At 35.6% G+C, this 18,475-nt stretch overlaps 1 protein-coding gene across 1 annotated transcript; it reads right to left on the bottom strand.

The window, feature by feature from the left end:
- Positions 1-12,227: 12,227 nt before the first annotated feature.
- On the bottom strand, positions 12,228-16,986 carry LOC114180421 (chaperone protein dnaJ 72-like). The gene is made up of 3 exons (XM_028066742.1): positions 16,380-16,986; positions 15,229-15,298; positions 12,228-12,554 (listed from the first exon to the last, which is right to left on the bottom strand). Exons 1-3 carry the CDS (start codon positions 16,775-16,777, stop codon positions 12,477-12,479), a joined length of 546 nt encoding a protein of 181 aa, XP_027922543.1. The 5' UTR covers positions 16,778-16,986; the 3' UTR covers positions 12,228-12,476.
- Between the last annotated feature and the right edge of the window lie 1,489 nt (positions 16,987-18,475).

Below are 18,475 nucleotides of genomic sequence, written 5' to 3'. Positions count from 1 at the left end.
CCAAAAGTTGCTTGTATATTTATAGAACCAAAACATCACTTGTCACTTTTCTTTACTGCCTATAATATCATAAGAAAATTCCAATTCACAATAACCAGTAATAAAAGAAATTAAATCCTCCGTAAATCAGCTCACATATCCATAAAATCATATATATATATATATATATATATATATATATATATATATATATATATATATATATCACTACAAAAATAATTATTTTTAGCGGGGTTTATATTTGGCATTTCTCGGGGGTTTAACCCCCACTAATGGTTTTATTAGGGGTTTGAAATTTTCCCAGAAGAGCAAGCGTGGTTAACAGATTACCGGGAGTTTTTAGCAACTCTTGGAAGTCGCGCAACTTACTAAGGGTTTCGAAAACTCCGTTAATACTCGGGGTTTCGAAAACCCTCGTTAATGCCCGAGGTTTCGAAAACCCTCATTAATGCCTAGGGTTCTGAAAACCCCCAATAATGCCTAGAGTTCTGAAAACCCCCAATAAGGCCTGGAGTTCCAAAAACCCCCGTTAATGCCTGAGGTTACAAAAACCCCGTTAATTCCTCGAAACCCCTGTTAATACCAAAAAGTTAGTGTTCATATTGTTATGGCATTGCTATAATGCTAAAGTTGTACTTTCCTGATAATTGATTTGTTTAGCTAATTCTTTGAGTACGAAACGAACCTTATTCTATAGAATTTCATATTTATTGCTTAACATTTTGGTACCAATCAATACAAATAAGCAAAAAATTCAAGGTCACTTCAAATAAGGAATCAATACAAATATTCATTCAAATGGTACCAATACAAATATTCATTCAAATGGTACCAATACAAATATTCATTCAAATGGTACCAATAGTGGACTAGCAGTCATAATACTCTTAATATAATAAGTGTTAGAGAAGTAGTATTTGAATGATAGTGACACAACAAGCAGTGCACTATCTACCTACAATAAACAAAAATGTAAAAGGAAATTAGAGTTGTTCCCTATTAGCATAATTAACCAAAAGTTTCCTAAAAGCATATTTGTTGACAAATTCCAAAAGTAAACGAAAAATATCATCTAATGCGGTGTTGGATGTTGATCATTTGTTTCTTCGTTAGGAACACTTCCTTGATCAGATATCTAACATATCAAAAATAATGATAATTAATAACTTTCCCCAGTTGGGAAAAGGTGAGAAAATTTGTTGTTAACGTGCTTTGAATCTTACCCTTTATAAGAAGTGTAGTAAATAAAACAATGTGTTTTTTTAGGTGGTCTTTAATTGCTAGAAGAATTCCTGGAAGAACAGCATGAAATAGAGAAGTATTGGACTTCGAGACTCTCGAGTTCTCGTGAATGAAGTGGCAGAGTACTACTTATTGGTGGTGTTTAGTGTAGGATGAGCAACAAGATTTTGGGTACAACATTAGTTTTAAGTTGTGGGAATGATTTTGTGAGACATAAAATGAATTAAAGTTGGTCTTATTTATTTATAGGTATTTGTATTTGTATTGGCTATAAAAGAAAGAAACGACAACTATAAAACCTGGTTTGTATCCAAATGACTTTTTGAGAAGCTAAATATCCAAAATGTTTATATGCAGAACTTTGTTCCGTTGGTGCTATTATTACATAGAGCTTGTTGCCATACCTACTAAGAATTTACTATGAAGAGAAAACTTGAATGCATTAGAATATAATATAAAATAATTAGTGCAAAATTATTTCTAGTGATGATAGAAAATCTCCTAAAATACATATTTTGTGCTAATATAAAATGCCACTTGAAACGAAGCAATCTATTGAGTGATGATAATATGCCGAAAGACAAAGTTGCTATCTCTTTTAGTAATTACCTTATTATCTGCATATAATGCCTACATTTTGTTCTCATTTCTAGTCATACATACACATATATACTACTTTTTATAGTGCTTCTTACAGTACCAATTATAGTTGACTTCTATCTATTAATTATAGCAGAATCATTTCCTTCGTATCAACAAATCAAACTTATCAACAAATCATAAAGTAAATCATTTCTTTTATTTCATCATACACCACACACACATATAAATACACTCAATTTTCTTCTACAATGTTTGACAGAAAAACTATAGATTATACATGTTATCTAGTTTAAGAAAATCTTAGTCTAAAATGTAGTAATGCTACCTATATTTTCTAGTCTTATAAATGTAACAATGCCTTCTTGTTTTCTTCTGTTTTCTTCTCATTATTTGCAACCAAACCCTTTCAAATTCACAAATTAATTGCATTTCATTTCAAATAGTACAAGCATCGACAACTACTTAGGATGTGCCACTTGATGATGTTATATATATAATAAAGCATTAAGCCCTATGTTAGAAAGAATCACAAGCCAATTATTCCCCATTCCCCATTCACAACCTGGTTGTCTCACAATCATCCTTAGATTCACTACAATCTTGTTTGTCTTATCTCACCAAAGGACTCATAAAGTATACAGGAATCTTTGGTATCCAGACAACACAGCTAGATCTGCAAACTTGTTCATTTGACTAGTACAATCACACACGACCCACAAACATAGACAAATTTTTTTAAAGCTAACTCCTCTTCTTTTTTGTGATATATTATATATCAGATTTTTCGATGGCTCTTTAAAGGTGCATATGAACCAGAAAGAAAGAGAAGCAGCAGTAACAACTTCAATATCCCTCCCAAAAGGGAATATTCCAGTGGTAAAATCAACTCTTTCTTGTTCTTACATGTTACAATCACTAGTACTACTTGATATTGATCAAATGAAAATGAACTCGTTTTTTCTGATTTTGGTGTGATGAATGAAGAATCTTGATGCAAATGGTTTCATGATGTGGTCCCCATAGCTACTATAGAAGAGAAGGAAGTTATTATGTCTATTCCTCAGATTTTCTGGCACGAACATCAGACACCGAAGATGGTCATATGTATATGTAACGAAGTATCTGGTTCTTGTTCGTGATTGGACATGTATATACTCTTCTCTGCACTTTTATATTTCATATATTTGTGTTCTCTCTGTGTTTTGGAATTGAACTCGTTGCTCTTTCTACCAGAAATTGAAGCCATTAAGTAATTTGTTTCCATAACTAAGCCAGTATTTAATAGAGAGGTTTCATACCAGTTTATAAGGTGATTGAAACTACTGAACTTATGCATTCATTATTTTTCTTCAGAGGACTAATCACCTTTTGTTCTCATTTCAAAAGGGAAAAGCAGAAAAACAACTCTTAAAAATTTTACAAGTATCAAGGCTCAACCAATCAACCAAGAAACTCAATCCAAGAGTGTAAATTAAAAATGAAATCCACAAGCAGATTATAAACTAAATCTAGAAGCAAGAAGCAAAACACATCTACTACATAACAAATATGAGAGTATTTGTTCAATAAACTCACCTAACGAGACCATCTTCATTAAATCACAAATCAATCTTTAGCTTGACCAACCTTTACTCGTATTTCGTCTCTAAACCACACGAGTTCTCTATTTAGGTTAGTGTTCACAAAGGCTTTACATTTACATTTAATCAATCAAGGGTTTTAGTAGAATGTTTTACCCAAAGTGTGATAATCTAACCTTACAGCTCACCACCAGCACCGGGAATGGAGAGAAGAACAGTTTATCTTCCTCTTAGGCACTATGATTTGAAATCAAAGGAAGAAAATTTGCTGAGAGGCACACGAAGATGATAGAATGAGACGTGAGCCAAGTTGTTTCTCAGTTTTTGAGTGAAAATAAAAAATAAATAAATTCGAAACTAAATTTTACTGGGGTTTCTTGAAAAGCCCCTAAAACTTAAGGAGGGTTTCTAAAACCTCTATTATGTTTATGTCTTAGTAGAGGTTATTATAACCCCAAGTAATAAACCCTACTAAAATTATACTAGATTATTATAACCCCAAGTAATAAACCCTACTAAAATTATACTTTTTTGTAGTGTATATATCCTTTTCAAAAAGTAAAAGAAAAATAAGGAAGAAAAACACCATCTTTAAAACCACAATTTTCATTTAAAAGAAAACAATGTTGCATCCTAAATTCAATTTTGAAACACCAAGCCCACTAACAAGATTTCAAACTAAATAGAATGCAACTCGCCAGGTACTTAATGACTAAACCCAAAACGCAATTTACTATAACTCCATTGAATATAACATATAATTTATATAATTATACCCACTAACTTAAGTTTTTACATACATATAGATACTACATAGCAGTTAAGAATATATATATATATATATATATATATATATATATATATTATAATTTTATACCTATTTCTCGTTTCACCTTATTCGTACAATACCTAATAGTCTCGCATTACTTAGAAGTCAAAGCCTAAAATTGTTTAAATATCCATTCCTCCTTCCATCCTCCGAAGCGACTTTTAAGGGTAAAATCGTAACGGAATTAACGCTCAAAAGCGAACAATACCTCAAAATTATTGTGATTGATAGTGATTTTATCAATTGATTGAATACATTCATACCAGAACTATATGCAGTAGGCCTTTTATTTTAACCTTTTAAAACCCTTTTTAACATATTGAAAAAGACGAACACAAGACAAAAGATATCTTCACCATGTCATACAGTCTACGAATTGAGTCCAATCTTCATGCTTTGTGATCTTCACATCAATCTTCGAGCAAAGTGTCTTGTCTGATCACACACGTAGCACTTGCCAGTGCTACTATTGTCACTCGAGCTATTAGAGGGTTTTGGACAATCCATCCTCAGATGCTCCCCACTATAGTTAAAGCACTATAGTTTATTGGCCGACTTTTGCGGACGGCTGTAAGATTTCTTTTGATGTCTGGTATCAACCGAAGTCTTCTGTGGTCGTGCAACTCTATTGGGCCCCATCTCCAACTGCTCGACTGCCTTGGCCTACTCCACCAAGACTGGGAATTCTCTGATCCTCAAGGGTACGAGAAATCTGCGGAGCTCATGTTTCAATCCTCCCTCATATTTTCTACATCTCCACTCCTCCGTGACAGCGGGCGAATAGAACCCTGCAAAATACTCCAACCTATCTATGTATGCCTGCACAGTCAGGTTCCCCTGCTGGAATGTGAGGAATTCAGCTTCCCTCTCATGTTTGGTAGAGTCGGGGAAGTATTTCTCCAGGAATCTCGTCCTGAAAGAAGTCCAGGTCACTGCTTCCTCACGGGTCTGCACATATGTTGCATGCCTACCCACCAATATTTTGCATCTGCCACCAACAGGAAGGTGACAAAGGACAGCTTCTATGCATCAGTGCACTCTATCACTTTGCAGATCTTCACACACTCTATGAGCCACTTGTTTGCCTCATCAGGAGTGGATTTGCCCGGGTTTGTGCCTCATAAAGTCCTCCATCGTCACTAGGTGAGTGGGTGCTACCACGGCTCTAGGTTGCACTGCAATGGGCTACATCGCATCCATCATCCGATGAATCGCATGTGCAATCTCATCAGCCCCAGCATTAGTCCTCCTTCGCCTGTTTGTCATTGCTTGAGCACGCCACATTTTCAGTTGTTCACACCAAACAGCTCCAGTTAAGACTTACAAAACAAAAAGTTAGCAATCATAACTCAGAATAGTCTCGCGAGCGAAACACGATAAACTCACTCCCCATAGAACACAAAAATCATTTTGAAAACAAAGCTCTGATACCAAATGTAACATCCCAACCGGATATTATGGATTTAAATAAATAAAATGGAGAAATAGTAAATATACCTCATTTATTTCAGTTCATTTCCCAAAAAAAACGCGAGAAATTTAAAACTTTATTACATAGTCAAATGGACTAAATCCAAAATTATAATTCGAATAAAACTTAAGAGTCATATAATGTTTACAAATAACAAAGTCTAGTAATAAGAGTTACTAAATTATTACAAAATCATAAAACATTAAAACTCTAAAAAATCTTGTTCAATCGCCAGCTCCATCTCTAGGCCTCACCAGATCCACCTGTAACATCATCTGCTCTCGTGTATCACGTACACGATCATCGCCAAACACAAGCAGATAGGGTGAGCTAAAGATTAAAATAATCATATACAAACATATAATAGATATCGCATTCACACCAAAGGAGTTCCATCCTTTGATTCCATGCCACATGGCCACCACCATGTTGATCGTGTTCTACGTCTTCTAATGACTACCTCGAGATGTCTTGCTGCCACATCTATCAACCACAATTGATAGAGCACGTGCGGGAAACCATGCTACGGATCACACACTGTAATGCTAGGTGGAGTTCCCAATACGAATATCATTCGTAACGTTCCAAGACTACCAAACTCGTTAGTGCTATGCCAAGGAGGGCAATCTATTTGGACTCGTTATACACGCCACAACGTACACACTCCCTCTGACAACACTTGCCTACCCGAGCCACAACTCAAGAGTTCCTCGTGTTCATCCGCCATCCCGAGCCATAACTCATGGGATGTCATTCTGAGCCACAACTCAAGGGATGCTACGTGCTTAACCCCTATCCCGAGCCATAACTCAAGGGATACGTTCTAAGCCACAACTCAAGGAACACGAATAAGCCGACCATTAAGGTATCATTGAAGCATTTTAGACCACGCACATCAACACAAGCAAAACGCAAGTCTGGCCTCTACATTATCGCTTGGCACTACTTCTGAGCCGCCAGGCGAAATTTGCTTCCAGGCCGCCTAGCGGAGGACACGTGCCGCCAAGCGCCAAACTCCTTAGAGCACACTGACTTGCAGACATTGCCTGGCGGGACGACCTCCACCGCCAAGTGCCACACGTTCAGGTTACCTTCTGAACCCATCGCTATCGCCTGACAGCTCACATATTACCATCAGGCGCCATATCAGTATTTGCGCAATATGGTTTATAGCCATCCCAACCCGTTCCTGCTCTTCATTCAAGTCATCAAGGCTCACGATGATTCATACCAGCTTCTCAAGTGGCTAATCTATTATCAAGGTTCCTACATCCATTAAGTTTAACCACCCAATTATACTAAAATTTGGCTTCCTTAAGGTCAACTTTATTCATTCATAACATATACCACACTCCACTCACATCCTAATTAGTAGTCTCATATTAAATTTCCATTCACTACTACCCAAGCATTCACCAATACTTCAGTCATAAATCTGAATCTGTCAAGGACCTGATCAAGTTTATGGACCTTCCCCACCTAGCTTGCCCAAAACCACATTATACACTATGCTACACCTTAGCCAAAACTAAGTCTCAGAATAATCAATACCATACAAGTTAGTCCGCATTCTGTAACGTCCTAGCCAGAAATTACTTATTTAAAACAAAATTTAGATAATATATGAATAACCTCATTTATTAATACTTCATTTTCCCAAAAACGCGGAAAATTTAAAAACCAAGGTCAACTCGCCAATAATAATTAAAATTGCGGTGTTCAATTATTACCAAACATAATTGTCCTAAAAAACCATTACAAAATAGTTCATGACTAAAAACTAGAAAGAAAACTCCTATAATTGATCCCCACTCCGACGTTATGTGTCGACATGCTCACCTGCATCACCATCTGCTCCCATGTAACAAGTTACATGATCATCGCCACACACACACAAATAGGTTGAGCTCAAAATAAAAATAAATAGATACAACATGATATAATTTAAAACATCTCAAACATATAATTCATATTAGTATTTCTCATTCCTCGGTTCCTCGACTTCCCATCTTTATATTAGACGTCTCTTGATTCTACACCCTTTGGGTGAGTCCACTGATCGATCTTGGCTGCACGAGTGTCTACTCGCCCCTCCGACTACAGGCCACCACCTGATAGTCCACACGCGGGAATAATTTTGCCACGGCTTCACACCGCGACACCAAGTGGAATTCCCCAAAATGAACAGAAGTTCGTAGTTGTTCCCAGACTACCAAAACTCTATCAGATGCACTGAAGAGGGCAATCATTTGAAATCTCGTCGTACGAGCCACGATCTAGCACACTCCACTGGACTTCCTAAGCCACCAGGCTACAACCTAGAGTGGCCACGTGTTACCCCAATACAAGTTACACTCGTAACTGGGTCCCCAGCCAAAGCATCGCATCATGAACTTCACCTAACGTTGTGTAGGAATCCTCTTCGCGCTCCAACTCTGCACCCAAAACCGCTTGGCGCGCCTCTCGCGTCGCTAGGCAGAACCAGGTTCCAGACCGCCTGGCGGGGATCTTACACTGTCAGGCGCCACGCGCCTTACAATAGTCATGTCGCACCGTCACCGCCTGGCGGAACCAACCCTGCCGTCAGGCACCTCGTGTAGACAGTGGACACTGCCATTGTTTTAGAACTCTATCAGTAGCGCAATGCTACTGGTTTTTGGCATTTTCCTCAAGTCTTTAAGGGACCCCAAACATATAATGCATCATTCTTATATCAATCATAATATTTCAGACATAATACTATAACTAAAACTTAATATATACAAATAAGTCATGCCTAAATCAAGTATTATCATGTCTTAGCATGCTTTACTTTATTCACTAACTAGCACAAGCCACAAAATTGTCAATATTGTACCCACCATTTGCCACAACACAATTATACAGTAAATAGTACCATGCCCAAATCACCAATACACACCTAAATCATACCACGAAATGGTCAATAGTGTACATACACATTAAAACAACCCAAACGGCGAAGCATACAACCTAAACCACCTCATAGACATCAATCTCATTCATCCAAACATGTTTATAAATCAGATATGCACTTTTACACACTTCACTTAACATGTTTCTCCATTTATAGCATCATATCCCCTTAACCAACCATGGTACATTCTACTTTATATTCATCCCATTACAATTAACCCATCCATAACATTTAATCAACCACACGTGGTGTCTCATTACAGCTTCCAATTAAATACAGTCTCTATCATGTTCAACACACAACTTTATATAGTTTAAAACATGTATCCCAATTATCACATACTCATACGTAATTCCTTTGATGTCCAATGCTTAAGTTTCCTTGACTTCACTTCCTCCCTTATCCTTAACATACAACTAAGTTATCCAGCATAACACCCAATACACGCAATTTCAACAGCACTTAAAATGAGCAGCAGAAATATGGTGTCGCCTAGCGACAACACAGGCGCCGCCAGGCGGTGCTTAACCAATTGAGTTCTGCCCAGATTTATTTCACTTTAGCTTTGATTCCCAAGCACCCCAAATCACAGTACCCATTTTCACACTGACATAATTCACATGCACGCATATGTTAGAGTTCATACTTTATTCATATTAACATCAATTCCATCAAACAATGCACTAATCATATACATAAATCATGCTTAATTATTTCCAACCCCATCATGAACCCTAGTCCCCATTTCATACAAGAATTAATGCATTAAACATAACCATAACATTCGCAGTCAATTATACTCATCAAAATTCACATTCACACATATGAACATCACTACGACATCGTTGAAACACAAAAAAAATCCAAAGCAACCAAGAACTGGGCACCCCAGTTCGCGTCACCTGATGGATCATTCTCCGCTGCCAGGCGATTCATGAAGAAAACCCAAATAACTGGGTCTGGAGCTTGTGTTGCCTGGTGGATCACGCGTGACTGTTAGGCGGTTTTTGGAAATTTCCAGAAACCTGAGCAAACGCGAATGAATTGAAAGATTGGCATGTCCAGAAACTCAAAGCCATCACGAATACATGCAATTAAAATTAAAACATCAAATAAGAACTCCTCTAACCTGGATTCCTTGCTTAATTTGATAGTTCTAGTTACTCTTTGATCACCACTAGCCTTTGGTAATCTTCTCCAATTCCATTCCTCCTCTCACTCACCACTTAGTTGTTAGCATGAATTTTCCTCTCCTCACAGTACGTATCAATGCTAGACTCTCCCAGCCCCTTCTCTCCCCTTATTTGCTCTCTTAATCATGCCTTAATTAGAGTTAATGATGGCAAAACGAAAATTCATTTAAAAGGGTTTAAAGCTCTTGATTCACCATTAAATCATAGTTTCTGGCCCTCCTATCTGCCTCCCAATTAACTAGGGTTTTCAGGCTCTTCACATTCATGCCAAAGTAGGTTTTAACAAAAAGAAAGTTAAATTTGGTTCTACTAAGGTTTGAACCCATAACCATGCCAATGTTAAATTCAATGCACAACCATTTAACCAATTCATGTTTCGTGATAATATTTATAAACCTAAAAGTTTATACTCTCTTATCACACCCAAAACATCATAAGAAAAAAAAATTAAATAACACACGATTGACATACATGGGACTCAAACCCAAGTCCTTTCACGCAACCAAGTACTCTCAACCATTTGAGCTAGTACTTTTCCATGTCATGAAAGTTAGCATTTAATGCCATAAAGACTTCCACTACCCGAATTTATTAAATAATTATTTATTTAATTATTTAATTTTCTCGGGTCTTACACATTCAATCTCAGTCCTCCTTCGACCAACCACCTTTATACCTCTCTCGCATCACTTGGCTACTATATCCAATCAATTCTAAGTTTTAAGCTAATTACCTTAGTTCATGCATTAGAGTTCCACCTTTAACTATTCAAAAACCTCACCAAATCCATTCTTTCAGTTCCATTTAGGATTGCAACAGAACCCAACCCAATGCAGAATCCATTGCGCTGGCGCCTAGCGGAAATGCAAGCGCCGCCAAGCGGTGCATGAAGATTTGGGAAAAATTCCATTTTTTCCCTACACCTGCGAATGCCAAAATTCCCAAAACACCCTACATTGATCTTTTTCCCAATCCCAACATCGAATGAAGAAATTTATATGGAGCAACCTCTGGGTTTTGTTGCTCAGGGGAGTCTTCTGGATTGGTATGTCGTCTTCACAAATCTTTATATGGCCTAAAGCAGTCTCCACGAGCCTGGTTTGGAAAATTCAATAGCGTTGTTCAACAATTTGGCATGTCTCGCAGTGAAGTGGATCATTCAGTTTTTTATCATCACTCCAGTGCTGGATATATCTACTTAATAGTATATGTTGATGACATTGTTCTCATAGGAAGTCACAACCTTGGCATCTCCCTCTTAAAGCAACATCTTTGTCGTCATTTTCAGACCAAAGATCTTGAAAAACTCAGGTATTTCTTGGGTATTGAAGTAGCACAATCCAATAGTGGTATTGTCATATCTCAGAGGAAATATGCATTGGATATTTTGGAGGAAACTGGGTTAATGAATTCTAAAGCTGTAGAAACATCCATGGATCCTAATATTAAACTTCTACCTAAACAAGGGGAGGCTTTCTTAGATCATGAACAATATAGACGTTGGAAAGTTGAATTATCTTACTGTTACTCATCCTGATATTTCGTTTGTTGTTAGCATGGTGATTCAATTCCTTAATTCCCCATGTGAAGAACATTGGAATGCAGTCATTTGCATATTAAAATATATCAAAAGCTCTCCTAGAAAAGGTTTACTATATGATTCCAACTCTGATACAAAAGTTGTATGTTATTCAGATGCTGACTGGACAAGATCTCCTTCCGATAGAAGATCTACTTCCAAATATTGTGTCTCGATTGGTGGTAATTTGATCTCTTGGAAGAGCAAGAAACAAAGTGTTGTGGCAAGATCTAGTGCAGAAGCGAAATATGGAGCTATGGCTTTAGCCACTTGTGAACTTGTTTGGCTTAAGCAATTGCTTTAAGAATTGCAATTTGGAGATGTCACACAAATGATATTCATATGTGACAATCAGGCTACTCTTCACATTAGTTCTAATCATGTGTTTCATGAAAGGACCAAATACATTGAAATTGATTGTCACTTCATTCGAGAAAAAACTCCTATCCGAGGACATCAAGACCGATTTTGTCAACTCAAGTGATCAATTAGCAGATATTTTCACTAAGTCTCTTCGAGGACCTAGAATTGATTATCTTTGTAACAAACTTGGTACATACGATTTGTATGCACCAGCTTGAGAGAGAGTGTTTGTTAGATGATATAGTATTTTGTTTAGTAGTTGGGCTCAGCCCATTATGTATTTCTGGATTTGGCTCATTATCATTATAAATAAATTATCCTTTGTGTAGGATTTGTACAAGGGAAATTAATCCCAAAATCTCTTTTTTCATCTTATTTTACAAATGTCATAAATCAGTATTTACTTTTATTGATAATAATAAACATGCTAAATATACTACTTTAATGCTCTATTTACAAGAATTTTGTTCGTTACAAAGTATCAGCCATAGGCTAAACAAGTAATTACATAGTAAATTCCAAAGCAATTAAAGGACAAATAAATATGAAATATAGCTGGAGTCGACAAATGGAACAGACAGATTAACAACCGCACTTCTCAATACTCTTTTTGCAACAATCATTCAATAAACACGAAGAAGCTTTCAGGTGACAAACGAAATGAGAAACAGACAAATTCAATCAAGGACGTTCCTTCATGTTATCTTCTCTATAAGCTTTGGCTTTCTCAATGGACTTCATGGCTTCTTCAAAAGATTTCTGAGTACAAAATAAATTTTAGTGCCAAGGAACAATTCGGTATCTCTGCACTTAATGTTAACATGGACGCTTAAAAATGACACAGAAAATTTACAAGAATCGATTGCTAATTGTTTTATACACATAAGCAATTACTTCAATGGGTTGATTTCTTCCAATTCCAACTCTCTTCTATTTTCTACTCATAACTAAAACGATTCATGTTAGTTTGTCAAAAGAGTATTTACAAGTTAGATTTGGCTAGCGAATCCAATCAAATTTGACAAAATTAGTGTACGTTGAAATGGGTTATTGGTAGAAACATAGCTCTTCGAGGACAGAACCTCAAGAATATGGAATATGGGAAAGAGATAATATGATATATTTTTCCTCCCCGCCATGAATCGTCCAAGGAAAAAGGCTCTATAAGAGAAGCAACATATTCCATACGAGAATTCTAACAATAATGCAATAGCAATATTTATTTTTAGCTGAGTAATTCATTTTCTAGGAGCTTCTTAAGTATAGGATTAAGTCAAGTTCATTTCCTTGGTTGAATAGTGTTCCTTTTGGGCCTTTCAGTGTTCTGTCAGTCGCTTGGTTATCTGTTTTGAGCTCTTTCATATATAATATGATAAATTAATAATTATAACACTATAAAAAATTATTTATAACATTATAAATATTAAATTATTATGTTATTTATATATATTTTAAAATAATTTTATATAATTTTATGTGAATTAAATTCTTATGATTTTATTATTCGAGTTTACGAAATTCTTATTAGTTCATGTAAATTCTCGACTTTGACAACCTTGTCAACTTGGATTCTTCCTTTTGGTCTCTCTCCTCACTAGATTTTTGGTCTCTCTCCTCACTAGTGATAATATCTCCCTCCTCATTCACCATTCATAGCCTCCAAAAACTATCAACCTTAATTGTCATTCTGCACAATATAACTGATGGTATTTTTCACCACACCTGAAGCATAGTCCATGTGCCTTATGGTTCATTAATTCGGAATAAGGAAGACGTTTCGTACCTCTATTATGTTTAGACGTAGAAATTTATCCTTGTTGGCACGTTGCACCTGTGAACCAACAACTCACAACCCTCTTTAGGCCACACTTTCGTTTGAGAATCCTTTGGATTGGACTTTAACACTTGGGCCCAATCCTACCCCCATCTTGCTTGGGCTATAACTCGACCCGATACCACCCCTATCCGGACTATCTGTCCCCTAATTATGACTCCCTCTCCCCACTCGTGCCCCAACTCCTCTACGACTTTGTTCTCCATATAATTCAACTTCGACGTTCCTCCCGATGCGTATCGCCTGCAAGCGGTTGAATAGATTGAAAGTGCAAACACACCGTCTCTGGTCGAAGTCCACCAACGAAATATCTCAAGTATTGTTCCTCCGACAAGCATTGTACTTGGGAAGAAATAAATTCGAACTCTTATAGGTATTAATTACACTACACTTCCTGTTTGATTTAAGTCCTTAAGCTCCTCAAGCTCCTCGTAAAGATTGTCACTCCGACCACCCTATATCTCCCAATCAACTCATGTTTCAACTTCATCCAGGTCAATTCCTAACCAGAGTCATGGAGGAGATTGAACCAATAGATAGTGCCCCCTCCATGCTCATCTTGGCCAATCTCACCTTCATTTCCTTAATCCACCCTGAACCTCAAAATTTGTCTATATGTGACTAATCTAGCCTACAGGATCGGTTTCGTTGAATAAAAGCAACTCTACCTTCTTCGTTGTCATCCTATCCTCTAGTAACGTTTCCGTTTTTGAAAACAACGAACCTCGACGCTTTTCCCTATGTGCCATATGCAATCTAGCAAATTCCTCCAACATGAATTGACAGAACTCCACAAACAACTGACGCATTGAAGCCTCCATTGCCGTCAAATGCTCCTCCAATGCATCCACTCTATCTGACATCTTTGGGGCATGGAAAATGGTAAGCACGCTAGCTCTCCTAGAAATGATCCGGCAGGTTGGACCAACGATAGACTTATGAAAGAAAAATCGGTCAGAAACAGAAAGAATCAAATAGCATATTGAAAATTGTATTATTGAATATATGTGAAGAGATAGCTCTCCTTCCTTAACAAATTCTCCGTACTTCCTTCTCTTTCCCCCTCTCAAATACTTAAATTTACACTAATTCAAGATCCCTTGCCACGTCACTACCCTCCTAACTAATTAACATCTACTTTCTTTCTTCTAGAATAAACTTTCTAGACTTTGGACCTTACACTAACCCAGTCTTCTCCAGTACCTTTTTCATGCTGTATCAGTCCATCCTCAACTGTTCTATCACATTCCACCAGAAATCTACTATAATGACTCTTGATTTCATAGTTTTGAATCATCTTATTGTCGTTATGTTCTACGATTTGTGGTAAATGACTCAATAGCTATTTGTGCCAGAAATCAATTTGTATATGAGACAGTTACATCTTTTATGCAGGATTTATTACTTGAATAAACAATTTTTAACATTGACAAAAAAATCATGACTCAATACCGAGAAAACATTCATGCTTATGGATCAATTATGTATGACAATATAAGAACTTACACAACGAACCATGATAGAAAATGAAATAAAGGCTATGATTAACATGTGATATTGTATAGAAAAATTGGATGGCTAAGAAAATTAAAATCTTACCCCAGAATTCTGCATTCTCCATAAGGATTCTCGGCTTGAATCAATGACAACTATCCCGCATAATATAGCCCTGGGCAAGAACTAACATTAATTTATTGAAAATATTTTTATATTAAATGTCTCTTAACACTTGATAGTTAATCACAAATGAAAAAAAAAGAGGGTGATAATTCCCCATCCTTTTGCGTTATCTATCCTCAACCATGCATATATATCTAGATACAGCTCATTTATGCTCAGTCTAATAGGAACTTGAGTATCATGAGGTACCTAAGTACCACATCGACTTGGTGGAGTATGTAAGTGCTTGATCATCCCTCTTTAACAGTTAGCTTCCGGTGGGTTCCCCATGTGCTTGAGTACTTATTGATTGGTAGCAAGGTTGGTTGCCGATGTCTCAGAAAGGGCTACCAACAAAGGTTCTGACGGTGGAGGGTTCTAACCAATGGGAAGTTGAAGTGTCTTAGAGAGAAAGCCGCCTAGGACAGTGCTACGATTGTGAATTGGGTATATGGAATGTTTAACTTCCACATTGAGTAGTATGGGATACTCAGTGAAGTATTTTGAGTGTTTGGTTATCCCTCCTTAATAGTTAGCTTCTAAGGGTGTGTTCTCATGTGCTTGGGTACATGACCCAGACACAACTAGTTCTTAGGTTCTTCTATCATCATGTATCTTAAATTCAAATATCAAATGTCCAGGTATAGGTCACTACATATCACAGGAAAAAAATAGTTGAAGTAAGGAAGATAAGCATAATATATCCAAAAGAATTAAAATTTTAAGGAGAGTAGATTGAGTTATTTTCAAGATGTACATTGATATATTATATAAAGATGAATAGCATGAAATATTTAAACTTGAACAACCATCATATATATATATATATATATATATATATATATATATATATATATATATATATATATATATATATATATATATATATATATAATGTAACCATTATATATAAAATAAACACAAAAGATTACATAAAACCAACTCATGTAAGAAGTTACGGTAGGTTATTTAACAATCAAACTCTGAATCAATAATCTCTTGCATCTTGTAGATCTTCCTAGCATCAAATTTTAACTCGAACGAACAGCAATTAACAAGTAAAATCATGAGGTAAAAGGAAAGTGAATTACGCTGCGAAGCCGAGATAGAGAATTGAAGACCGCCCCGTCAAAATTCGAAGAGCCATTTCAAAATTGGAAGCTAAGCCACCACCACCACCAGACCCAGGTTTGTACTCGTACCTGCTCCCGCTCCTACTGTATCCGTAGCTGTACTGAGAATAGTGGTTGCTTCTGCCGGGGTCGCCCGAGCTCCGCCGGAAATTGTAGTCGGCTCGCTTTCGGTCATCCATAAGGACCTCGTAGGCCTCCGATACCTGCTTAAATCGAATTGTGGCATTTTCCCTAATGGCCCTCGGTGATTGGGAATGCTTGTCCGGGTGAAACTGAAAAGCTAATTTCTTGAAAGCGGTTTTGATTTCCTCCTTGGTCGCGGTTTGGTGCAAGCCGAGAACCCTGTAGTGATCCATTTCGCTGACCGAATTGGGATTGAGCTTGTTTCCGTTTTTGTTGATTGCTAGGGTTTAAGGAATTTTCCTCCCCTCTAGTGTTAATTTTCTCCGAGAAGTGGCGAAGGAGACGTACAGGAAGAGGTTCTTCCGGTTTAGAAGATTGGGGAGTTTGTTATTCATGGCTTGAAGGATCACGACGAATCGTGGTAGTGTGCCCGCTGCTTTCTTTGATAGATAAGTTTAAGATGTTTTTATTAACGTTTTTATTCTCTAATTTTATTTGAATGGTTTAATTATTCGGATGGTACTCACTTTAATATAAGTGTATCAATTTGATATTTGTTTTTAAAAAAAAATGTTAATTGCATCCGAACTTTTTAAAAAGTGCTGCAATCAGATCTAGTTCAGACGGAGTTGAGTCGTTAGTCAACGTGACACGTATCAGTACGTGATTTTTTTTTCTTTTTTTTTTTTGAATTTTTTGAATTTTTAAAAAAAATCAAATTTTTTTGAAAAAATAAATAAAAATGCTAAGCGTCAAGTCCCTGTATGTGACACGTGTCAGTGTCACTATGTCATTATGTTGATTTCGATTTAGTCCGCGTATATGTCTTTTGGTTTCAATTTAGTACCTACTTATGTGTATCTAATTCAATCTTGACCTAATTTTTTTTAATAATTAAAATCCATTTTTTTATAAAATTAAAAGTAATTAAGTATAAAATTTTTACAAAAATTAAGTATTTAATATTTATATTAAAATTTAGTGGTAAAAGTCATTTTATTAAGTCATTTTTAATAAAAAAAAAATAGTATAACATTCAGACAAATAGATAAAGTGATTTGATATATAAGTTTAAATAGGAATTAGTTTTATGTAAAATGTAAAAATAAAATAATTTGAATATTTAGATAAAGTGATTTGATATATAATTTTTTTTTAAAATTTAACATGTATATATAAGTTGTAATTAAGTTTAATTACTAATTTGGTCTCAAATTTGAAAGAGACCAAATTGCTTCATTTAACAAAAAAGATAGGACCAAATTTGATCAAAATTATAAATAAGGGGACTAAATTGAAAACAAATGCTGTCAACTGACAATAACATGACAGATGACAGTGCACGGATAAGACGTTAACATCAATTTAACGAAAATGACTAAATTCAACATTTTTAAGAAAATTGGAGGACTAAATTGAATAAATGAAAAATTAGGAATCTTTTAAAAATTCGAATAAAATTAGGGGACCAAATTCGGTATTAAGCCTTTTATTAAAACTATTAAACTAACCCGTCCTTTTGCACGGGTGTTGTATTTTTTTATATTTTGTATGTTAAAATTATAAAGTAGTAAAATATTATATAATGCAATATTATAAAAATTAGCTTATGTTTTTGTAAATGTCATTATTAAAGTAATAAAGTAGTAAATCTAAGTGATATGATAATAATTTTAGTTTTAAATATAATAAATAAAATTGATATTACAATATTTAATTAATTTTATGAAATAATTATGATAGTCTCTCATCCGAGCATGTACACATAGTTTTTTTTTCAATTCTTTTTAGCATAATAATATAAATGTTATTATATTTATTTAATCTTTAAAAATACTAATAATTATATTAATATAAATTATAAGTTATAAATTTTTAAAAGATTAAAAAATATATTAGCAAAAGTATTTAGTATAATAACGTTTTATAAT

The sequence above is a fragment of the Vigna unguiculata genome, chromosome 4, assembly GCF_004118075.2.
Source record: "Vigna unguiculata cultivar IT97K-499-35 chromosome 4, ASM411807v1, whole genome shotgun sequence".
In the NCBI taxonomy this organism is placed as follows: domain Eukaryota; kingdom Viridiplantae; phylum Streptophyta; class Magnoliopsida; order Fabales; family Fabaceae; genus Vigna; species Vigna unguiculata.
The sequence above is the reverse complement of the archived record's forward strand: the minus strand, read 5'-3'. Positions and strand labels throughout refer to the sequence as shown.